The sequence below is a fragment of the Arvicola amphibius genome, chromosome 2 (assembly GCF_903992535.2).
Source record: "Arvicola amphibius chromosome 2, mArvAmp1.2, whole genome shotgun sequence".
In the NCBI taxonomy this organism is placed as follows: Eukaryota; Metazoa; Chordata; class Mammalia; order Rodentia; family Cricetidae; genus Arvicola; species Arvicola amphibius.
The window spans coordinates 177,614,000-177,638,511 of NC_052048.2; the positions used below are offsets into that span (position 1 = coordinate 177,614,000).

The 24,512-nt window shown below is 45.7% G+C and overlaps 1 protein-coding gene across 1 annotated transcript; it reads left to right on the forward strand.

Annotated features, from left to right (window-relative positions):
* The first annotated feature begins 1,738 nt into the window (after nucleotides 1–1,738).
* On the forward strand, nucleotides 1,739–23,470 carry Cpa2 (carboxypeptidase A2). The gene is made up of 11 exons (XM_038318902.1): nucleotides 1,739–1,803; nucleotides 4,185–4,266; nucleotides 4,934–5,068; nucleotides 5,540–5,635; nucleotides 7,385–7,486; nucleotides 9,396–9,494; nucleotides 10,778–10,888; nucleotides 12,049–12,139; nucleotides 14,136–14,335; nucleotides 17,393–17,477; nucleotides 23,283–23,470. The coding sequence occupies exons 1-11, from the start codon at nucleotides 1,739–1,741 to the stop codon at nucleotides 23,468–23,470; spliced, it is 1,254 nt and encodes a 417-aa protein (XP_038174830.1).
* The last annotated feature ends 1,042 nt before the right edge of the window (nucleotides 23,471–24,512 follow it).

Consider the following 24,512-nt stretch of genomic DNA (forward strand, 5'->3'; position numbering starts at 1 on the left):
TCTAAGGGACAGAAGAACCAGAGGTTAGAGAGGTAGCTCCTTTGGTGATGGGCTTACCTAGCATGCACAAAGCCTTGGGTTGATCCCTATCACACAAACTGGGCGTGGTGGTCCAAGTCTGCCATCCTTGCATTCAGGAGGTAGAGGCAGGAGGATCAAAATTTCAAAGTCATCCTCAGCTATAGAGGTCGTTTGAAGCCAGTCTGGGCTCGAAAACAATAAAACAAACAAACAAACAAAAACCAAACAAAAACAAAAAAATCCCCAAAACCCAAAAGCAAATAAAACAAGACCAAAAAAAAACCCACAAAAAAAATCACACCACACCAAACCAACCAACAACAATAACAACAAAATCTAGAATCAAACAAAAACATAAGACAAAAAAGAGAAACAAAAACCAGACTGATGCAGTAATTTCTTCATCTAGAAACATGATATATGCACCTTCTCTTTTGAGCAGTTACTTGAGAAGTTAAATCCAGGGATTTAAAGTGTGTTCAGAAAAAAAAATTTTGATATACAAAGGGAAGTTGAAAACTTCCCTGCAGCTGTTTGTGGTTGCTTCTTGCCAGGCTGAATATACTGCGCGGTTGACTACAGTGTAATAAATAGGATTCCTAGAAGAAAATAGGTCTGCCTGCTTTCCTTGTAAGTAGTGACTAAAGTTAGATTATTTAAGATTTATGTGTCTAGACAAAGACAAATCTGTCTAAAAACAATCTTTGTTAGTACAATGTTTGTTTCAGAAAAACCAAGCCATGTATGAAAGACCATGCCTGTAATCCCAGCACTTGGTAGCTAGACACAGAGGATTGGGAGTTCAAGGCCAGTGTCAGCTCCAAAGCCAACTAGAGGACAATCTGAGGGGGGGGGGGAGAGAGGGAGGGGAGGGGGAGGGGGAGAGGGAGGGAGGGGGAGGGAGGGGGAGGGAGGGGGAGAGAGAGAGAGCTTTAAATTGTTCAAAGAAATTCAGAGAAACATACCAAATGGTTTTCTTAGATGGAGAAACTAAGTGAAATGCTTCCTTTAAACTCTGACTTTCTCAACAAGTGTCTTTACTGCTCTAATCGGAAAGACATTCTCATTTCGGGAAAAAGCAAAGCAACAAAGGTATTAATTTGCTACAAATGCAGATGGATCACTTTAGAGACAGTGAGGAATTAAAAATCACAAGGCATTCTGTTTTGTTTATTTAATATAGTGTGAGGGCTAGACCGGGCCACATCTACAGGGACTGTCGGCAGATGTGGACGGAGTGGCTGCAGTGTCTCAGGGTAAACACTATAAAAATAAACGAATGGGAAAACTAATAGAATGTGATAGACAGGATGCTAAGTAATTGCTATAAATGCTTTGCCCCCCCTCCCATTCTTTTCTTTTTACCAGAGACCCAGAAAGGACTTTAACCTCTGGGTCTATTAATCTGGCTTCTATCACCAAACAGGGTTAGTGGTACTTTATGTTCCAAATCCTAAGTGTCTGATTTGCCCTTGGTGTGCTGTGGCAATTCTGTTTTCTTTCCACTGATATTTATTATCTCACCTTAAAAGGGGGAAAATATACAGATCGGAGATAGCACACACTGGTATCTGTGACCTTGAGAATTTCACCAGCAGGTGAGAATTTTACCACATGGGAATCTCTTGAATTCTCGGAGGGCCAATAGCCCTCGGCTGGGTTCCCTATAAAGTTCAAGAAGGGCTCTGAATGCTGACCTCTGGGAAAAGCCTTGAGCATGAGGTTGATCCTGTTATTGGGTGCCCTATTTGGGCATGTCTACTGTCAAGAAACATTTGTGGGGTAAGTGATACACTCTAGTGTTTATTTGAATCCTGCTTACCTGGTTCATGAAGCGTCTCATTTGTTCATAACTTGGTCAGAGAATAAGGGGTGCAAGCATTCAGTGTTGTCAAGAGTTCTCTTAGATTAATGTGGGGGGGTGGAGGTGGCGGTAGTGGGGAAAATAGGACTTAGTCAAGGAAGAGATGATTGGCCATGGAAGAAAGAAAAGAAGGAGAGTGTCGAAAGCCAAGAGACCATCTATTTGGGAATAAAGAATAGGATTGCACAGTCCGTGGTGGCCTCTACTATGCACAGAGACTGGAGAAAAGGCGAAGGGATTTTGTTAAGACAGAGAAATGGATTTTGAGTGGCAGTGCCTTGGCCCCATTGTTGCCTGTGGGAGTTGTCGAGTGAGGGCAACCACTGAGCAACATTAGTTTTAAGGTTATGGCTGGGAGTTCCTTCATCATCAGCTAAGTGAGAGTAGCCTTGGAGATAGGGCAGGCTGGTTTTTTTTTTTTTTTTTCCCCCGTGGGAGGTTGGTTCTGTGAGATACATCCTGGAGCATGACGTCAAGACCTGTTCTTTCTTTCCCATGGTCCTAGATGACATTTTAGTGGGATGTGACAGGAAGGACTCCATTTTGTAAAAAAAAAAAAAAAAAAAAAAAAAAATGCTTTTTCCAAGTCTGATCTTGCCCGTCTCTCGCAACCGTCAGAGTGTGGGGCTGATGGGCATTAAGGAGGAGCCTTGCTGTGCTTGTCTCAAGGGTCACACGGTAGGTGCTCCTCCCCATCCACTTCCGACCTTGCTGGAGACTCCTTCCCCTCAGCCTTTGTCCTCCACTCTTCGGATTTCTCATCTGGATAGCAGAGCCTCCGACACCAGGAAAGCCAGGGCTGTGGGTCTCAGCTAATGTCTCTCCTGGCTGCCGGACTCATCTCTGCTCTGAAATGCTTTGATTTTACTATTTGTTTGTTTGTTTTTGAGATAGGCTCTCACTCTGGAGCCCTGGCAGCCCCAGAACTCATATATAACTTAGGCTACCCCCTCCCCCTCTGCCAACCCTACTGCCAGGCTTCTAGATGTGAGACTCCTTACATGAGTCCTGGTTCCACAGTTCTGTAACAGGGTTTGAGAGCATTTCTGGAGAGTATTCTAAGGGAATTAATGAAGCCTTCTAATACATTTGTTCCATGAAAGTAGCTAGTCAATTCAATTTGAGAATCAAAGAGTTAAATAACTTTAGGGTTTCTAGACTGTTGACTAAGTAAGTATGCATTAGAAGTCTATGCGGGATTTTTTATTTTTTAATTCACACCCCTCCCACTTTGGCTGAGGAACTCCAGGCTCTGCTGTTCTTTAGAACACACACCGGGAAATACTAGTCTAATGTGTCACTTTTCCCAGCACCTCATTTTAAAAGAGGACTCCTGGGATTCCATGCATTAACTAAAACTAATGAGTCCCAAATGGAAGAGTTTTCAGACCACTTGTGGCAGATGGAGACTCGCAGGCAGAAGGCTCTGAAAGACCTTGGGGTCTGCCACTTGCGGGTTACACGGGAGTGCGCTGGAACCGGTATGACTCATGGCTGAGGTCCTTCTCAACACCACCAAGGAACCGGAAAATGGATGGAGAAAGAAGGCCCGGTTACTAAGCAAAAGGCTCTTTTCCCCAAACTCTTTTCTGACAATCTGCTCGCCAGTTTGGGGGTTTCTCTTTTCGGCTGTGATAGCCCTTTCTTAGAGCATGTGCGCCAGTGTGTGTATGATACACCATTTGATTTGCCTGGGCCTCAGTTTTTGCTAGCTGTGCCCTGAGTTTGTTTACATCATGAGACCCGGAGATGGTGCCCTGATGTAGTTTCAGCCACCAAATAAAACAAAGAGCAACCAAATAAAGAAAGAAAAACAAACAAACAAACTAGAAAACTTCGCATCTCCCCAGATGTGGATCTCATTCCTCCTATAAGCACCAAATTAATCACTCTCCTTTCCCCCTTCCTTCCTTCCTTCCTTCTTCTTTCTTTCCTCCTTGAAAAGCAGGCACAGACAAGTTTTAGAACCCAGTACTTTATGAGAGGCAGGTGTTGTTTGACAAATACTCATTAGCTCAAGGAAAGGAACCTTAATGGCAAGCTTCCTGCTAGCAGCAGGCACACCTCCTAATTATTATTTAGATAATGTTTCCTTGGAGGAAATAAAGCCGTTTGATCACCTCCTTGTTCTGGGGACGTGGGTCAGTGTACAATTTATTAGTTTCTGGCTTGTGAGAGAGATTATGAACTGTTGCATTCATCTCCTCCACGCGGAGGCTGATGGGAGCAGAAAGCCACACACAGGAAATGGTGAACAAGCTTTGCTTTTAAGGTCATGTCTGTGGTTAATATTTCTTAGGGACCAAGTGCTTGAGATCATCCCAAATAATGAAGAGCAGATTAAAACTCTGGCGCAATTGGAGGCTGAAGAGCATCTTCAGGTATTGGCTATAGCATCAGCTTTTGCTCCGTCCAGTAAGTAATGCCAGCATGGCATGCTTGGACCATGGCTTGACCCCTTTGAGGTAATGTGGGAGGCTGGGACTTGGAGCTGGGCTTCCAAAAATCTGAGCATTAGTCCCAACTCGATGGCACTGAGCAGACCGCCTTCTTTCCCCGTGAGACTCATTTTCACAATCAGAAAATTGAAGAAAAATACACCATTTTTCTACATCTCTCCTGGGACTATTGAGAAAAGGAACAAAGGATGAAAACTGAAAGCTACTTTGAAAGACCGCTGAACACCTTTAATTCATTATTTCCCTTCTAAAATATAATTTATGGCATTAATATCCCATGATGAAAGAATTGGATCACTTGAGTGCCAGATTGATTTTATTTTTTAAGACTTCCCATAATTTAAAATCATCTGTTCCTCTGCCAATTTTAATATCTAGCCGTGGGATGTATGTACTAAAAAACATAATGTATTTGCTGATGCTCTGGTACAGAGAAACTCTTGTTGCTCTAAGAGAGTGGATTCAGAGTGATTCTGATTTTGTAGATGCAAAATAAACTAGGTAACACATTGCGTTATCGAGATCCTTCAGGGTACATCTCTCTATTTCTCCCAGAATGATCCTTGACTTGGCCCTTTATCCCTTTCAGCTCGATTTTTGGAAATCACCCACCATCCCCAGGCAAAGAGTCCACGTCCGAGTCCCCTTTAGCAACATCCAGACAGTCAAAGTGATCCTTGAGTCCCAGGGGATTGCTTATTCCATCATGGTTGAAGACGTTCAAGTAAGTATGCCAAACAGCAGCCTTCCAGAGGCCTGCTGGTCCTCTCCACCCTGCCGGGAAAGGGACCTGTGGGTTTCCCGTGGGCCTCCCGTCAGTGTGAACTCTGCTGCAGACTGGTGGGGAGGCACAGCTCCTAGTCCTTTTAGCATTTCATGGAAAAGGAAGAAAAGCAATCTGTGATTCAATTAGTTTTTAATTAGAGGTTAACTCAGAAAGGCAGGCTGAGCCACAAGACTGCCTGAAGGTGCTGTCACCCTTGGGCTGCAGCTGCTGCCTGGCCCCCAGCCCACGCATGCCCAATCTCTCTTCAGAGTGCTACCAGAATAAGAGAAGTGTCTGACCCAGAGCCGATGGACAAGATAGGCATACAATGAGGAAAGCTTGGTACTGGGGACCAAGTGTCAGCACCTCATTTACACCACCAGACTGGATGTGTGGCTGGCAGCTAATCATAGACTTGTTCTATCGTAGGTTCTGTTGGATCAAGAGCGTGAAGAAATGCTGTTCAATCAGCAAAGAGAGCGAGGTGGTAACTTCAACTTTGGGGCCTACCATACCTTGGATGAGGTAGGCATTTCAAAACGAGAATCAGAGAAACAAGCCCCTCTTTTCCCTGATGAAAAGGCTACGTCTACCTGGTGATTTGATAGCATAGATATATTGTCGTCCCCTCCCACCCAGTTTCTCTGTGTGGCTTTGGCTGTCCTGGAACTTGCTCAGTGGAGCAGGCTGTCCTCGAACCCACAGAGATCCGCCTGCCTCTGCCTCCCAAATACTGGGATTAAAGGCAAATTGTGTGCCACCACTGCCCAGCAGAATTTTTTAAACTATTTATTTTTATTTTATGTGCATAGGTGTTTCGTCTGCGTGTGTGTCTGTGTGAGGGTGTCAGAGCCTCTGAAGCTGGAGTTACAGACAGTGGGTGCTGGGAACTGAGCCCAGAGCCTCTTGAAGAGCAGTCAGTGCTCTTAACCGTTGAACCATCTCTCCAGCCCTATTATGCTCCTTGTATTTCCTAGCAGATTTCATGGGCAGTGCCTGCTTAGTGCAGGAACTGAAGTCGGCTTGTCCAGCCCCACAGCCACAGTTATTTTGGAGGTGTCCAGAAGCGTTAAGTGAGTCCACAAATAGCTCCTTCACACTCTTCCCACAACACTCCTTTGCTGACTTCCAAGCTGCAAAGGCTACAGAGTCACTCAATAGCGATGATTAACTATGGTCTTGGATGTATCAGGGGCCACTTTGAAGCTGTTGAATCCTACCCACACCAGGGTGTCACTGGCTCCCAAACTGCACATTGATCCAAGGTCGTACGGTAGCAGAGTCTAGTCTCTGCCTTTCCTGGTCTCAATCCCTTCTTTCTCCGCCTGGACCATGCCCTGCTCTGTAGGTCCAAGGAGAGCACTGCACTTACTAATGTGACAAGAGCCTTTCTGAAAGCCGATGCTAGCTTATTTCTCTGTGCTGCCTGGCTGTGGGTGAGTGGCAACTGGGGAGTTCAGGGGTGAAGCACAGAGTAGGAAAGAGTAAAGGGGCACTAAGCCTCCAGATAAAGAAGTTTAAAATGCATTTAAAATGCTATTTAAAATAATTTGGAGGCAAAATATGACTCGAACGGATTTGTGCCTTTTTTTTTTACTGCCAGAAACATCAGTGCAATTGAACATGAGGCTATGTCGCTTGTATAATATATATTTGTGTGTGCGTCTTATTACTTCCCAACCCCCTCCCAGAAAAAAGTGTGATAGTTTGACTAAAAGAAAGAATAAAAAAGGGTATCTTCCCCCACTTGCCGTTCTAACAAATAGGTGTTTGCGACAGCAAATGCTGGCAACAGCTGGATACTCTGTTTCTGTAATGGTCGCAGCCTGGATATGTGGAGAACGTACAGAATCTCAATGAGCCTTCAAAATTGGGGTCGGAGTAGCCAGTGGCTGGAGGCTGTCCCCATTGTGCCGGGGCCTGCGCTAGCGCAGCTGTATTTTGTAGTGCAAGCCGGTCACATCTCTTTTGGTGCCACTGCGGTTTACTAGTGAGGGCGAAAGGCTTCCCTGCCAGACAGGGTCTAGGGGGAAAACAGGCCACAGGCAAACCAGACAAGTGCCATTTTACATTTGCACAGAACTGGAAAGAACCGGCTCTGCGGCGGCAAGATGGCTTCTCTTTTTCAGAGTGACTCATCACCCGGGTGATGGCTTGCAGCCGCCTCCAGCCGGAATGCGGGGAGACCGGGAGTGGAAGGGTGAGAAGACCCTGTTAGCTGCATTTGCTCAGTCACTAAATAACAGATGCCTGTTCATCATTTAAACCTTTCAGATTTACCAAGAAATGGATAACCTCGTGGCTGAGCACCCTGGTCTAGTGAGCAAAGTGAATATCGGTTCATCTTTTGAGAATCGGCCCATGAATGTGCTCAAGGTATAAAGCGGGCAGAGACTTTTGTTTCCCATCTCGATGCTTCTAGAATCCCGCTCCTCCCAGCTCGGCTTGCAAAGCAGGTCTCCCACCCCCACCCCCTCCTCCCACCCTTTTCTCTCTCTCTCTCTCTCTCTTTTTTTTTATCCTAACCGGTCTTTGCTGGTTTTGAGCATCCCCCCCCCCCCACCGCCCGCCCCCCTTTCTCTTTCCTTTCCTTTTTTTTCTCTTTTCCTGCACGCTGACGCAGGTCTGCAGGAGAGAATTAATGCTCTGTCCTGATAGATGCGCTCGCCGGGAGCCGGGCGGAGAGCACCAATTGGAGCCGAGCAGGAGAGGCGGCGGGCACGGGGGGGGGTGGGGGGGAGGGGGAGGGGAGGGAGTGAAAGGGAGGACGAGCACTGGGAAATTAATCGAAGTGGGAGTTCTTTGCGGATTTTTCTTTTCCTCTCGCTCTCTCTCTTAAAGGCAGCTTAAAAACAAAACAAAATAAAAAACAACTAGTAATTGCCCTAACTACATTTAAAAAAAAGTTTCTATGTGTGCAGATGATGACGGACAACTAAATTCGAAGGCAAGTCCCTGGAATGAAGGGTTTTTTGTTTTTAGGTGACAGTTGAAAAACGGCGAAGGTTCACCCCAAAGAGTCTTTGGGTTGATAGTTTCAACCATTTGCACTTTGTTCAGAAAAACAGCAAAAAGTGTTTCCCCAGACTTCCTAGAAAGAGTTTGTAAGGGGTGTGTGTGGCGGGGAGGTAATGTCACAACGTCCTGCTAAATTTGGAAACGTTGTGGCTAGGAACCAACTGACTCACTGGGACAGATGGACTTCCAGAGCGCTTTCCCCAAAGCGGGCTTGGGAGGGGTAGTTTGCCTACTGCAGGAAGCTTGGCCTGGGGTTGCTTGCTGCCCTTTTTTTTTTTTTTTTTTTTTTTTTTTACCGGCTGGCCTGCCGCTGAGTCAGGGAACCCCAAATTCTCCTCTGCCTTGGTTTTTCCTGACCTCCGATTTTCCAAGTGGTTTGGTGGTTGAGACATTTTGTTTGTTTGTTTTTTAAGGTTCCCAACTTGTTACATCTTAGCACTTCGAAGGAAAAGGCTCAAAACATTTTCACCAAAACTTTCTCAAACCTGTGAAATGTACTTTTTTTTGCAAGAATTTGCATTTCTCATTTACCTTAATCTGTTGCGCTTAGAATGCCACACAGAGATAGAAACTGATGGTGCAAAAGGAATCTTTTCCTCCCTATTTACTGATCCAATTGGCAAGGCCACTGTTCCAAATAACCCAGTCACTTAGATCATAAAACTGAAACTCTGGAGAGCCGTGGGGGCTTGCCGTCCTGTTCTGATGAAGGACCTGGAAAATTCTGGTGAGATTCTTAGAACTAAAATAACACAATCCATGCGAAAACATTGGAAAACAGAGGAACCAACCAACCAACAAACAGGGAGGCTAGGAATAGGTCTGGCGGTTCTAATTTCACAACTATAGGATGAGAGCTGTAAGCTATTTTTTCATTTTGTCTGTCCCTCACCCCCTCATACATTTGCTTCCATGCTGGCTTCCACATGAACTAGTCTTTTGCATGTACATGACATACTCCCCGGAATCTGTTTTTCCCCAGTTAACAACATGTGAGCATATTTTCATTACATTAACTACGATAATTTTTTTTCAGAAACATCAAGGGAGGAAAAATTTGCTTTGCTTGTAATCTCCATTTAAGCTTTTGTTAAGAGAAAGGGGCCAAACAAACGGACAGAAGAATCAAGCCAGTGTCACCTGTCCATCTCCTCTTGTTCTCTTAATCCTGTCGAGAACAGAAAGGGGACAGAGAAAGACCCTGGGGGAGGCACCTACGGGAAGGAGCGGTTTCCATTGCTGTGCTTGCACTATGCTTGTTTTGCAGTTCAGCACGGGAGGAGACAAGCCAGCCATCTGGCTAGACGCGGGCATCCACGCTCGAGAGTGGGTTACACAAGCCACGGCGCTGTGGACAGCAAATAAGGTCATTGCTTAAAATTCTTCACATACTTTGTCCTTTGGGAGTTAGACTCACAAAGTAAACACACACTGTCCCGGTGGGCCTGATTGCAAGCACTCTCCGGCAAATCCTTCTCTTACAACACCGGCAGGAAACAAAGTCTGCCAATCTTTCTTTTCTTTGCTCCACTCCATCTAGGATCACGGTACTGTGCCCCTGGGCCCCCCTGCTAAAAACACAGCAGGCCAGAAGCATTGAAAAGGGTGGCCAGCGGGGCCTCTGGTTTCGAGTTTCAGCCTAGTACCAGGAGAGAAGCTCAATACTTTGAGGGAAGTGCCTCTCCTATAAAATCTTGAAAGGGCTTCAGAGAGCAAATGGGAATAGGCGCAAGAACAGTTTGCTTTGACCTACAGATCTAAAGTGTAATGAGCTGGGGTGTCTGGGTCGTGAATATTGCCAAACTCTGATTCTGATGGTCCTTGGCTCAAGAGTCAGGACACGATGCTGGGTGTGACCTAGGCTGCTATTTCTTAAGTAATTCCAAAATGACACGCTATAAATCAGAATGTTAATTCATGAGCAAAGGAAATCAATCCACATCAGATCATTCAGGCATGTGCAACCACGTGCATGCCGACTGATACATTTTTCCCTTCAATTAAAATGCGGTTACCTTTAGGGTATTATGAAATGGATATTTAACAGTTGAATAGTAATGCCTTAGGATGGCTGAGCACAGGAAATGAATAAATTTTAATCCGGCAGAAACTTCAACTCTCCTGCAATTGATTGCAGTCAAAATGTAATTCCCCAAATGGAATTTAACCGCTTCTCTATACCTTTAGCAAAATCCCCGCATATTTAAGTAATCTGATGTTGGTCGAGTTCTTTTGGAAAGTCACCCCACGGGAGGATTAAGGAATATTAAGTTTTTATAATTTGGTTCATAGATCCAAATAAACCACACATGTCATTGCCCAACCATTGCAAAAGACGTCACTGCAAATACTAGGGAGAAAGTGTTGCTACTTCTACCAGATAGGTGATAACTGACATTTATTTAATGTCAGACAATTATTGTCACCAGAAAGGGAAGTTATAGACATTGGTGTGTGTATTAAGCTGTAGGAGACTGTTCTGCAAGGGATTTGGAAGGTTCCCATTGATTAACAATGGTTCCTAATTCATGTTTGGAAAAACAATAAAACAAAAGAAAACAAGAAACCAAAGCACAAAACCACAGTGCCATAGTATTTTGCAGTGTGTTTTCTGGTTTGCAATACTGAAAACTCCATGTGTCTACTCAGCTTGCTTCTGATTATGGAACTGATCCATCCATCACTTCCCTTCTGGATACCCTGGATATCTTCCTGCTGCCTGTCACAAACCCTGATGGGTATGCGTTCTCCCACACCACTGTAAGCCACTTAATCTATTTATTTGTTGTTGTTTTGTGTTGTTGTTGTTTTTTTTAAACATCCACAGGGCTTAAGAGGACATGCAGGAGCTTGGAAAACCAAACAAAAGTAGTCTTTCTGTTCTTGATTTGCTCTAAGCAGAAAGCCTAATCTCTCAGTAGTGGCCTTGAAATGAGGCAAAGGGAAATGTTGGCAATCATTCCTTATTCTGACATGCGATGTCTTTACATGTCGACTCAGCCAGAGCCTGTTTCCGCTGTTATGCTGGACAATTAGAGAGCTGTGTTCGCAGTGAGTCACCTAGGAGACTTGTCCCAATTATCTCTGAGATGTGTGTGTGTGTGTGTGTGTGTGTGTGCGCGCGTGCACGCACATGCTTGTGTGTGTGTGTGTGTGTGTGTGTGTATCCATGCGTGTGTGGGACTGATAGGAAAGAGGAGGCAGCTATTACCTGCTGACAACTCGATTGCCATATGAGTTAAGCAGGCAGCACAATGCATCCTAGCATTTTTTTACTTACAATTTGTCAAAGAAATCCTCTGTAATATCACTAAAAGGAGTTATGTAGGCTCCCTCCCTGTAAGATAGCATGACAGAAACACCACTGTGGCATTGCGACCTCACGTATATTCAAAACGAATCCGAGTTTTAAGTTTCTTCTTGTGGAGAGCAGATAATGACAATGACTAGCGTTTTCAAAGGGACTTAGAGTCTCTATTCACAGCCCGGCACACTGCGTGAATGCAGAGTCCACAGGCGAGCAAAGAAAGGCTGCCTCTGATCTCTCAGAGGTTCTTAAAAAACATTAAAACATTAAACACCCTTGACAGTTCTGTAGTAAGGTTACCGATTTAGCCCCACATTTCCCCAAACCATTCTCTCAGAAATTCCATCTTTCCCTTTTTTGTTGTGGTAGTGGCTTAGCATTGAACAGAGCCATGTTTTATGGAACATGGCTTGGCAGGCATTTATTTGAGAGAGGAAATACATAAAGTGAACCCTATGTGGGGACCATTTGACACAGCTGTGGGCAAAATAAATCCTGTGCAGTTCCGAAGGTAGGGAGCCAGGGGAAGGAGTACTCGGGGAAAGGACCTGCAGATCAACAGGGATGACCACCTTTTCTTCCCCCATATTCCTGTTTGCTGGGATTTTTAAAGAATCGTATGTGGCGAAAGACCCGGTCTAAACGGTCTGGAAGCTTCTGTGTTGGTGTGGATCCTAATCGGAACTGGGATGCAAATTTCGGAGGTGAGTGCGGGGTGGTCATCTCCAGGGACAGTCAAGACTGCAGTCTGGGCGGCCGACTGCGTTGCCGGGGCTCTGCAGTGCTGTCAGGCTGTTCAGTTTATTTAGGATTCAAGTCATTTAAAAACATCTCTAAAACACTTCACTAAAGCCTCTCCCCTTCATGGGAGGGAGTGCAACACTGTCACAGCTCCAGGCAGCGTTTAGTGTGGTTAGCTCACATCTTGCTTTCTCTTCAGGCTGCGGCACTGGTCAGCATCCGAGCTGAAGAAACCAGGCTTTGCACAATGGCGGGAGCGCAGGAAGCGTTGAACCAACCGCTAGAGGGGGTTAGGATCTATTAGGAAAACAAGCATTACATCATCTGGTAGATGCTTCGAGAAGGAAAACTTACAAAAAAGAAGTACAAATGGAATTAAGAAATGGATTTTTGAAACAGAATCAAAGATAAAAGATAGCTTGCTCATCTGGCTTGTTGACTGCAGTTTTTTCTGTTTGGGGGGTCCACTGGCAGGCTGCTTGGGGTTTCTTTCATGCTTTTAGGCACCAGTTAAACCTTTGCTTCACTAATCACAGAACTGCAATTTGTTGTTTTTCCTGCGAACTTCCAGTACCAGTGCATCAGTGATTTTTCTCATGGATTTGACTGCACACTTGACAAAGTGCATCTCAAGGAAAGAAGGGCTTATTTTGGCTACAAGATTGGAGGAACATTCCATCATGGCAGTGGCAGTAGGAGCATAAAGAATGCGGTGCACTATGGCCTGGAGGGATGGCTCAGCCGTTAAAGGCTAAGCTCACAACCAAAAATATAAGAATGTGGGTGCATTGCGTTCCCGGTCAACAGCAGAGAGATGAGAGCTGGGCCTCAGCTGGCTCCTCCTCTTTGTCCTTCTGTCTGCGTTCAGGTACCCCAGCCTGTGGGGGAGTGTCACCCACATTCTGACTCTAGGGTGGTTTTCTCTCCTCGGCTGAATGCCTCTGGAAAGACCTCAGAGCTCCCAGAGGTGTCTCTCCTAGGAGTTCCAAATCCAGTGAAATTGACAATGCAGATTAAGCCTTGCAAACACTGGGCTGTGTGCTTTCTTCTAATACCTGGCACAGAGTCTGCACCACAGAGCGCAATCATTAAATATTTGTAAACCAAATGAATTATCGAGAGTTGCAGAACTGAGACAGGACCCACTAGGGACATGCGCTGGGATATGCATGAGTGATAACTTCGTTCATTGCTTTAACAATTTATTATTCTTATTATTTTGCGCATAGGAAAAAATAATCAAAGCGCCAGAGCCTGAATATTGAACCGTATCCAGTAATTTGACGGCACTTCCCCCTCTGAAACCTTATTTCTAAATAATTTTTACTTAAGATGGCAGAGGTTATGTTTACATGGATTTTACCCAGTTCACTTAGAGGGCTTGGGAAATCTCAGTCCTCACCTGCTCCCGAAGCCTCTCAGCCCTGCCAGGCCTACAGTGACCCCCATTTCAGTTCTCCTGAGCAACCATCACTGTTGAAAGAATCAAGGCCAAAGGCGGCCTTGTCAAATGTGGTGGCTTCTCCAGGGCAGAAAGAATGTCAGAGGTTCCTCACATTTCTGGCTTTGTGACTTGGTTCAGTCACAAAGTACTGATACACAGAAACTTCTGCTCTTGGACTCTTCAGGTTGGAAGAGGTCCCAGAAAGGGAACTTACAGAACCCCCTACCCTGCTCAGGAGCTCTTCTTCTAACAGCTCCTAGAGAGGGGAGGCGATCTAACCAGACAGCTCTTTCTGCCATACAAAAGAACCGTATTTTAAGAAGAGCTGGGTCCAGGATGAGTTCAGTTAGTCTTCTGGCCACGCCCTCCGAGGCAGAGACTCGATCTAACCCAAGGGTGGGCTTTCTCTGATTTACACAGGAGGAACTTAGTCATGCATGTGGTAACCCTTCCATCCTGCAGTGCCTTCTTCAAGCTACTGTCCTAAGTAGGCTTCTTCTTCTTCATCCCACCAGGACCAGGAGCCAGTAGCAGCCCTTGCTCTGATTCATACCATGGACCCAAGGCCAACTCTGAAGTTGAAGTGAAATCCATTGTGGACTTCATCAAGAGTCATGGCAAAGTTAAAGCTTTCATTACCCTCCACAGCTACTCCCAACTACTCATGTTCCCCTACGGCTATAAATGTACCAACCCAGAGAACTCCGATGAGCTGGTGAGTTCCTACATTCATATTTCGATTTCAACAACCACATCTGCTGGGTGGCCAAGTCAAGTGCCAGTCATACAGTTAGGTACCGAGGAGGAGGTATGCTAGTTATGAAGACCTACACCCAATGTAAGCTGAGTTTCTTTGCTGAGTAGAATCCATAAAAATTAATGTTACCTTTACATAGATGATATAAAAATCTGCCTTTCTTTTCTTCTTCTTTTTTTTTTTTTTCGAGACAGGGTTTCTCTGTGGCTTTGGAGCCTGTCCTGGAGCTAGCTCTTGTAGACCAGGCTGGTCTCGAACTCACAGAGATCCGCCTGCCTCTGCCTCCCGAGTGATGGGATTAAAGGCGTGCGCCACCACCGCCCGGCTTCTTTTCTTCTTTTTGAGGCAGGCTCTTACTTCAGGTAGCCTGGTCCAGGTTGGCTCTAAAATGACACCGTTATGATCCTCCTGCCTGCCTCAGTCTCTTGAGTGCTTGGGTTTCGGGTGTGAACCACTCTGACTGGCCTTAGCCGCCTGCCATGAACATTAATTCCCGGGGTAGACTTCCTAATCAGCCTCCCGGATGTGGACTTGGTGTTCTCGGACTGCTGGATAGATGCTCTGTGCTAGTCAATACAGCTCCCTACTCCTCACCTAGGGCTTTCTTGAGCCCTTTGGCTCTGGGACCCGACATGACAATGTGCTGGAAGGATGATGTGTGTTTAAAACGCTTTCTTCCCTAACTCAGTTCCTTCTGTCATCTTTCCCCCTTCAGAAACAAGCAGATTGGCCGCAGCCTTGGGTCAGATGGTAACATCTCAGGAAGCTGCTCACAATTGAGCAACAGTTATTCCCAGATGAAGAGAATGTGCAAACATTTCCAATTTGGCTTTTAGGCTTGATTTTGAAACCCATCTGCTAGGGATAAGCCTGGAATTGAGACCTTTTGGACGATTTACCTTCAAGTAGATTTTTTGTCAGCTGCCACAGGCTGACAGAATAGACAGCTCCAGTTCAAACGTGTCTTCATTGTCTCAGTTTGGGCCTTAGACTTGTTAGGGCAGTTTTCAGGATTGCAGGGGGCTTCTTACCAAAGTTACATCTGGGGAAAAAATGTCAGGGTTGGAAGGAACCTATGTGTACTCACTGATCCCACTGTTTGTTTTTTACTTGAATGTAATTTATTTTTTTATTAAAAATTAGCATACCAAGTATAAGGTTTCATTATGGCATTAAAAATTGCTTCTGTGGATTCTTGCCCCCATGTTCTTCCCCATCCCTCTGCTCCCTGTTCTCTATCCTCCACTGTCCTTCCATCCTGCTCCCTGTTCTCTATCCTCCACTGTCCTTCCTTCCTGCTCCCTGTTCTCTATCCTCCACTGTCCTTCCTTCCTGCTCCCTGTTCTCTATCCTCCACTGTCCTTCCTTCCTGCTCCCTGTTCTCTATCCTCCACTGTCCTTCCTTCCTGCTCCCTGTTCTCTATCCTCCACTGTCCTTCCTTCCCCTTTCATATAACATGCCCCCACCCCTGTGCCCTTCGAAACACCTCTTCCCTCTTGAGGTCTCTTTTCTACTTTCAAGACCTATACCTGCACCTAGATAACCTTCAGTTGTCCAAATCCCGTGTTCAAGCATGTGTAAGACAGCCGGGTAGCCTGCAGCCGGGAGCGGTGGTCTCTGCCTTCGAGGGAGCCTGATCATGCCGGGGAGAGCCTGAGTGTTAGAGCTTTTCCTTTCTGCTGTTCACCTCCCAGCCCTGCTTTAGCATCTGGCTATGCGGACGAAGTTTGTTCTTTTTAGGAGATGAGTCTGTGAATTGCTTACCGACTAGAAACCCACTTCTCCTGGGCCTTCCCTTACTGCAATCCTGCCTGCAAACTACCCTGGTTCCTTTAAGGACTTACAATATGGGGCTCCACTCCCTCCCCAGTTGCTGTTTCCTGAGTGCCAGCTTTGTCTGTATTCTTGAAAGGTATTCCCCAAAGTGAACAAGAAGGCTGTCAACCAGCATGGACAGAGTGTGGCTGTGGCTATCCCACCTCCCGTACACTCTCAGGGCACAGTTTCGGGGATGCAGTTGAGGGTCACCTTAGCTCTTTGGCAGTTACACTGGTGCTGTTGACTCATGCTGGGCTTGCTGACAACTGAAACCCCCAGGCTCTCAGAGGCTTGGGCTGAGCCAGGTTTCCCCATCTGGTATTTGTACAGTTGTTTTCCTGGACCCAAGTTCAAGACCTTACATTTATCCTTAGCAAGGACAGTAAAGCCTCAATCAGTCAAAATTGGAACCCTTGAGTAATGGAAAATATTTTTGCTGAGCTCTGCTTCTTGGAAAAAGAGACAACTGTAGGGAAATAAGCCAGTGTAGGGATCAACTTGGAGGGAAAAAAAAAAAACCCAACTTCCTAGGTACATCCTGAGGTCAGTACATATATGTTCTCTTTAGGCCACTTAAGCCCACTCAACTATTTTTGTTTTGTTTTGGTTTTTTTGAGGCAGGGTTTCTCTGTGTAGCCCTGACTGTCCGGGAACTCACCCTGTAGACCAGGCTGGCTTCGAACTCAGAAATCTGCCTGCCTCTGCCTTCCAAGTACTGGGATTAAAGGTGTGCGCCACCACCACCTGGCCAGCCCCACTTCCTAAAAAATTTAAAACGACGTGTGTGTGTGTGTGTGTGTGTGTGTGTGTGTGTGTGTGTGTGTGTGTGTAAGTCAGGGAACAGCTTGCAGGAGTTGGTTCTCTTCCTCTACTGGGAGAGTCACAGGGATTGGGTTCAGGTTCTCAGGCTTAGCAACAAAGCCCTTTCCTCAGTGACTTGTCTGCCCACCATACTCTTCAATTAGGTTTCTAAACAAGGAGGACTAGCGGCAAAATGATGCTCTCTGGAGCATTGTAAACGCCTGGATAACGAAAGATGGCCACGCCCTGTTGTATGTTCGAAGGCCGGGGAACAACACGTGTATTTACTTTCTAGTGAAATGGTTGAGAGAAAAGGAGACTACGTAACCAGGCCTTCCCGGTCTGTGTTCTTCTACCAGAAGAGACAAGTTTTACCCATTTACTTTTCCTTCTAGGATGAAGTGGCCCAAAAGGCTGCCAAGTCTCTGACAGGACTGCATGGCACCAAGTACAAAGTGGGGCCAATCTGCTCCGTCATCTGTAAGTATCTAATTTGCTAAAAGTTTGTACGAATGACCTACTAAAGGGGAAAGCACCTTTTGAACTTGGGCTAACACGTTTAGATGCCCGCATGTGAAAGGGGTAGTCCTTCACACGCAGAGCCCACGCTTGCCTGCTTCCCTCAGAAGGTCTGGGCTCCCCATGAAATACTTATTATGTGATAACAAAGGACTTCCTGCATCTGTGCATTTTATGCTGTCTGCTGAGCTTGTCCAGGACCTTACATCTCGATACCATTATGTACAATCTCTTTATCAGAACTTACTCCAAAGCTCATGCTCTTTTATCAGTTTTATTAGGTCTTCCCTTTCTTGGCTAAGAGGGACTCCTGCCTTGAGTAAGCTCATGGGCTAAGGGTGGGGGATAAATGGATGTGGCCCCTTTAAGAGGACCTGGTTAGGGGCTGGGGACTTAGTTTAGTGGTAGAGTATGTGCTTAGCATGCACAGGGTTCAAAAGCCCTGGGTTCAGTTTCCTGTATCAAAAACTCAAAAGCAAACCAAATAGCAACAGCGGGACCCCCCTGGACAGTTCAATGGAAAGGTGCCATGACAGGCAGCTGTCTGTGCATGGAATGGGGAGAAGAGGAAGGGGGTGAGGCAGGGTTAAATCTAGTAGTTTGCTATCGACTTTGTGAGCCTCTTCTGCCTTCCAGTGGGTACTGCGGGCGGTCTCGGCGCACCCTGAATTCTGAACCACTTAAATGACCCTTCCTTATATATGAAGTAAGGAACTCGAAACTACACAGCTGAGTGTCCATTTCCACAGTGCCCCGAGCCCAAAGGTCCTTCAGAAACTAGAAGAGCGCATGCCCCAACACTCACCTGTTTAGCAGGTTTCAGTCAGTGTCTGCCATGTGCTGAGCATGGCGCCAGGTACTGAGATATAAGAAACTGACCAAGAGCTCTGTTTCTTTTGCATTTAGTGTGTGTGTGTGTGTGTGTGTGTGTGTGTGTGTGTGTGTGTTTGTACATGTATATGTGGGGTCAGAAGACAACTTGTGGGCATCAATTCTTTCTTTCTACCTTCTGTGTTCCTGGGATCAAATCCAGATCATCTAGCTTGCAACAAGTGCCGTCACCTGCTGAACCATCTTGCCTGCTCAGAGGTCATATTTAAGAGAGATGAATGGGAATTCAAAGGAATATTAGTATGTATGTGCCATAGTAGGTTATGCATGGTTCAAGAGTATTATAAAACTGTGCTGGGAGATTTAATGCTCTGGAGAAGTTTCACATAGGACAAAAGTCGGGCTTTAAAGATTGGCCATTAGGTAGCTAAAGAAGGAGCAAAGGATCCAGCTAGTCAGATCCAAGGGTACTGAAGTATGACTTGAATGAAGGACTCTGAGGCCCACAAGCAAGTTTGTTGTTGCTGGGGGGAAAGACGCGAGGCAGGAAGCCGGAGGGATATGGGCTGCGTGTGTTATATGAAGACTTTGAGTTTAATTCCAAGGATTCTGAAAGCTGTTTTGGAGTTTTCAGAGAAGCGGTTGAAATGTTGAGGGGATGTTGAGTTGTGATGGGCTGGACGTAGGTGCATTCTCGAGCAGGAGCCGGGAGGAGTTAGGGTTGGAGACGGTGGCCCAAGCTAGAACATGGCACTAGCATGGGCAGTATCTGGGACACAAAGCCATTGTTGGCTCCCCTGTCCTTTATCAGAGGTGGAGAGTTTCTTGCTGAAGGTCATTGGGTTGTGCTACTCACTGAGGGGACATTCTGGATCTTCAAAGGGGATCATTGGAAAGAACAAGGATTCGGCTGTTAAAATACTGAGCTTGTAGTACTTGTAGGGTGTGCTGCCTTCAGATGATGTGGCCCTGAGATTCAGCAGACTAGGGAGGGAGGGAGGTCCAAAAGGGAGGGAGTTTGAGTAGGAAGAGCTGTGCGGAGAGAGTGGTAACAGAGGCGAAGCAAGGCGGTATCTGGAGTGGGAAGAACCTTGAGAGGAGAAAGGCAGCGGAGAACTAAGCAGAGGGACCTTGGATTTCAGAAAGAAGAGCAATTATTAAAAACGAGACAGTGGATAAAACGATAAAGGCCACGTAAAGGGCAACACACAGGAAAGAACATTTTCCACTGAATGTTTCTCCCTAGTTCATTAGCGGCCTTAGCCAGAGTAGGTGTAGAGGAGTGGGTGAGAAGGGAAGGGGGGGAGATTCGGAATGGGAGGCTGCTCTTGTTTGCCTTCATAAGATACATGCATATGCATACACATCTATACGTGTGTAATGACTGACCCAGTGTGGATGCCAAGAAGTGGGGAGGGCTTGCAGAGGAAAGAGACCTGTTCTCGGACATACCGTGCATATTGATATAGCCTCAGCCACGGGGAGGGGAGGGAGTGTTTGTGGGGATGCCCACTTGTTAGTTGCAGTTTTCTTTCTCATTTGTCTGCTTTTCTGCTTTGGAGATTATGTGGAGCAGCCTGGCCTTTGACTCCCAGAGATCCACCCGCCTTTTGCTTCCTATGTTTTTTGGCCCTCCCCGCCCCCCGCCCTCCATGCTCCCAATTCTCTGGAGCTGTGGATTGTAGTCTGGTTATCCTTTGCTTTACTTTATATCTTCTATTCACATATGAGTGAGTACATACCGTGTTTGTCTTTCTGAGTCTGGGTTACCTCACTCAGGATGGTTTTTCTAGTTCCATCCATTTGCCTGCCGATTTCATGATGCCATTGTTTTTACAGCTGAACAGTACTCCATTGTGTAAATGTACCACATTTTCTTTATCCATCTTCGGTTGAAGGGCATCTAGGTAGGTTGTTTTAATGGGAGTTCTAGAAAGCAGAGGAGTGAGGTTTACTCATTAGATCCAAAATCCTTCGTGGAAATGCAAAAAGGACTTCTGATGATATGATTGGTCATGGAAGTTTCTCTTTTTTGATTAAGTGCTTTTGGCTTCTCTCTCTCTCTCTCTCTCTCTCTCTCTCTCTCTCTCTCTTTCTCTCTCTTTCTCTCACTCTCTTCCTGCTATCTACAGTAATTTAAAAAAAACTTTATGGGAAAAATAATTCAGTATTCAACATATTTCTTATCATGTTCAGTTTCATTAATGAGGTTTTGCTGCTGTCAGTGAACCCAAACATATTTAACTGGAGCCAATGCCTGTGTGTATTTTGTGTTCATCTGTTTAAAGTTAACATCTCTTCCTGTGGAGTGTTTTGTAATTACATGCTGTTTATTTGCTATTTTATCTTACTGATAAATCTCAGTTACTGGGTTCTTGGATTTGTCCAATTTTATGTAAGATAAAGCTACTATTTATATTTTATAAGTTCCTTTTAGGAATCTAGTCCCATGGCAAGATTAACCACCCAGTGTGAATGAATAGCTTTGGAGGTTTTGAGACTTTCAAAACCATGTTCCATATGAATTTGGTCTTACCTTTTTTTTTTTTTTTTTTTTGGCAGAGTTTCATAAAGTCTAGGTTAGCCTTGAACTTACTGTGTAGCCAAGGATGATCTTCAACATCCAGTCCTCCTGCCCCAGACTTTTGAGTGCTGGAATTGCAGGCATGGAATGTATTAGGCTTATATGGTGCTGGGGTTTGAGCCTAGGACCTTCATATATGATAGGAAAGTATTCTACTGATTGAGCCATATCTCTAGCACTTAGGGAACTCTCCAGAGCCCCCGAGTATTGGCGGTGGGCACAGAGAAGTGGATCTAACCCAGGACCCTGACGACAACTTGTTTGAGAAGTACCTGCCTTTGTTTGGCAGCCTTGGGGTGAAGGCTGGAGTTTAGCCTCTCAACAGAATGCTATCCTGGTATCCCTGAATCCCAATCCCCAATACATGTCTCACCCATTTCATTATAAGAGATTTAAGTTTTTCTTTTACCTTGCCAGACCTTGGAAGGCTATGTATTTTTCTTTTTGAGGACACAGGTATCAAAGATAGTTCCAATAAGCTAATATCAGATACATACAGATCTGCCCTATGAGCCCGTGGAACCTGGTACTTCCTTCACCTAACTCCTGACTGCAGCCCTGCCCAGTACTGACTCTGAGATCCTGCCTCACCGCCACCTGGAGAAACACTGGTACTCTAGGAACTAGCTAAGCGCTTGCCTTGTGACTCAGGCTGGCATGCAGCTGGGGGCTGAGCACCTGCTCTTCTCCAAACAGTGGCCAGCTGCACATCTTTGGTAGGCGAGACATTTCCTGGGCAGCTTCTTGCCTGCAGAGGGCTTTGAAAACCTTCCCATAGTCACGAGAGAAGGAAAACAACCTTCGGAGACGGAAACATTGATCTGAATTGTAGTTCTGCCACTTTGGAACCCAATCACCTTGGGCCAGTTACTTACCCTCCCTTGTTTTTGCTTACCTGTAAAATGGCTTGTTGGGAGTCTCAAAAGATCGGTGGAATAAAAGGGCTTGATAACTCTTTCTTTCGTGAGCACAAACAAGGGCTGTAATCCCGCCCGCCGCCTTCTCGGGTCTCGTTCCCGTTGCAGGTCGTCCTCATTTGACACACAGATCTTCTGTAACTTAGAGATAAAGTTGGCTTGCTTTAGGTTACCAGCTAGTGGTTTGCAGGGTCAAGATTCTGTCTGAAGCCCAGACTTTGTACCCTCTCTGCCCTTCTTAGTGAGATTGGCTCAGCCAAAGGTTCAAGGTGGTGATTTTGGAACCCACAAAGATCCACTGAAGAGAGTTAGTAGCCATTTAGTGTCTTCTGTTTGCTAAGCACTGTGGTGGCTGCTGTGGGGAATGAAAGTCACTAGTCGTAGAAACTCCTAGGCTTTAGAGGCTGAGCATCCCAGATCTGAGATTCTCAAACCCAAGATGCTCCCAGCTCTAAAACTCTCCCCTGACAATGGGAGGTCATGCGTGGAGAATTCCATATCTGATCTTACATGGTGGGCCCGAGCCAAAGCTAGGTGTGCTAACGGTAGTGATGAAGTTATCTCTGGGCTACGGCTATACAAGTTACACCTAAAACACAAATCAATTTTACCTTTAGATTAAGGTTCACCCCAAGAGATCTTATTATGCATATACAAACATTCCAAACTCTCAAAAGTCTGTTATTTAAAACACTGTTGCTCCCAGCACTTTTGGATGAAGGCTAGGTAACTTGTAATTCCCAACACCAGTCCTGAGTGTCCCCGTAGCCTCCCTGGTCTCTGTTCTAAGGTACCTGGTAGCTTCCTCCAATTCTACCCTAACCTGTTCTCCCTGGGAGGGGCCTCGGGGCCAGGCATTGCTCATCTTTTCTGAGTCATTCTGAGTCATGAATGCCTCAGGACTTTGTAGCCTAATGACATCTTTCTTCATCGTAATCACGTGCCACATCAATAGCCAGACTTAGCTCAGATGCATATCACTGTACTGGCTTACCCACGATCCCCAGCGCCTGGCATGTGATTTGACATCACATAAGAGCTTGCTCTACCCTTATGGCAAGAGTTCCCTGAGGCAGGGACCAAGTCACTCACTCGCTTTGTAATCCGTTTCATCCCACTAGAGAAAACGACAAGTGTGCCTTCTGAAGAAGGAAATGGCGTGGCCTCCCTAAGCTGGGGAAGGTGTCAGTTAGGGCATCAAGCAAAGTTCCCAATGGGTAAATAAAGCTGGAAGCTCCCTGATGGCACCAAAAAAAGACCAAGTACAGTGTCCATTTGAACGCCTCTTTCATTTTAAACTAGTCTTGTGCTTTTTTTCTGTGAGAGACTAAGTCTGTTCCTCTAGCCCATGCATAGAGGGCCTTGGTCCATCTCTCATTGTGCTGGAGGTTAACGGAGACAATGAAATCACATCTCATTTTCATCTGCCCTCAGACCAAGCCAGTGGTGGAAGCATCGACTGGGCCTATGATTTTGGCATCAAATACTCATTTGCCTTTGAACTGAGAGACACGGGTTCATATGGCTTCCTCCTGCCAGCCAAGCAGATCTTGCCCACAGCAGAAGAAACCTGGCTTGGCCTGAAGACCATCATGGAGCATGTACGAGATCACCCCTATTAGGGATCTGCAGAATAGACAGACACCATTAAAATCTCTGGTGTAAAGCAAAACTGGCTTCTGATTATTCCTTATTCTATCCCTAACCTGGAATTTAAGCATTTCTTTTCTTTCTTCTTCATTTTGTTTGTTTGCTTGTTTGTTTGTGGGATTGGGATTTGAATCCAGGGACTTGCCCTTGCTAGCTGAGCCCTTCTCCACTGAGCTTCATTCTTAGCTCCTGTTTCTCCAGTTTCTGTTGTCCCAAAGCCACGAGTCCCTGTGTTGTACCTGTGTCTTTTTGTTTAACCTGTTCTAAGTGAACTATTCCCAACACCCTTTACATTTTAATGTAATAAGTTACATATGATACAAATTTCTTGTTTTATTTTCTTCAGACAGTGTTTCATGTGGTTGAGGTTGGGTCTGAACTCCTGAGCCTTTAAGGTGCTGGGATCAAAGGCACATGCTGCCAGACCTGGCTGTTGATAATTTTTTTGGGGGGGAGTGGCAAACAAAGATATATTAATAAGAAAAAGAGACATGGGCTAGAGATATTAACTCAGTGTTAAGAGTGCTGGCTGCTCTTGCTGAGGACCCCTATTTGACTCCCACCCACGCCATGGTTCACAACATCTGTAGCTCCAGCTCCCGGGGATCTGATGTCCTCTTTTGACCTCTCCTGGTACCAGGTATGATAGGTACACAGATACCCATGTAGACAAAACACCTATACACATCAAATCAAATCAATAAATCTTTAAAAAGCAAGAGGGAGAATAAGAGGAGCTCAGAAGAGAGTAAGATACACCCAAGAGTTTGAGTATAGGCTTTCCAAAAAAAAAAAAAAATCCCCCAAAGAGAGAGAGAGAGACTAAAGTATACAATGGGCTCCTCAAGGGAGAATTGTCCTGTGATCAGTCTTTGAGACAAGGTCTCTCTCTATGTAGCCCCTGGCTGTCCTGGAACTCTATGTAGACCAGGCTGGCCTCAAACTCACAGAGATCCACCTGCCTTTGCCTCCCAAGTGCAGAGATTAAAGGCGTGAGCTATCATGTCTGGCCCG

What these genes read in the sequence shown, in the direction of transcription:
- Cpa2 (XM_038318902.1), top strand. Translation starts at nt 1,739, where the DNA reads ATGAGGTTGATCCTGTTATTGGGTGCCCTATTTGGGCATGTCTACTGT. An exon ending in CCTACCATACCTTGGATGAG is followed by an intron (nt 5,636 to 7,384) that starts GTAGGCATTTCA and finishes TAAACCTTTCAG; the next exon opens with ATTTACCAAGAAATGGATAA. An exon ending in ATGCGTTCTCCCACACCACT is followed by an intron (nt 10,889 to 12,048) that starts GTAAGCCACTTA and finishes GGATTTTTAAAG; the next exon opens with AATCGTATGTGGCGAAAGAC.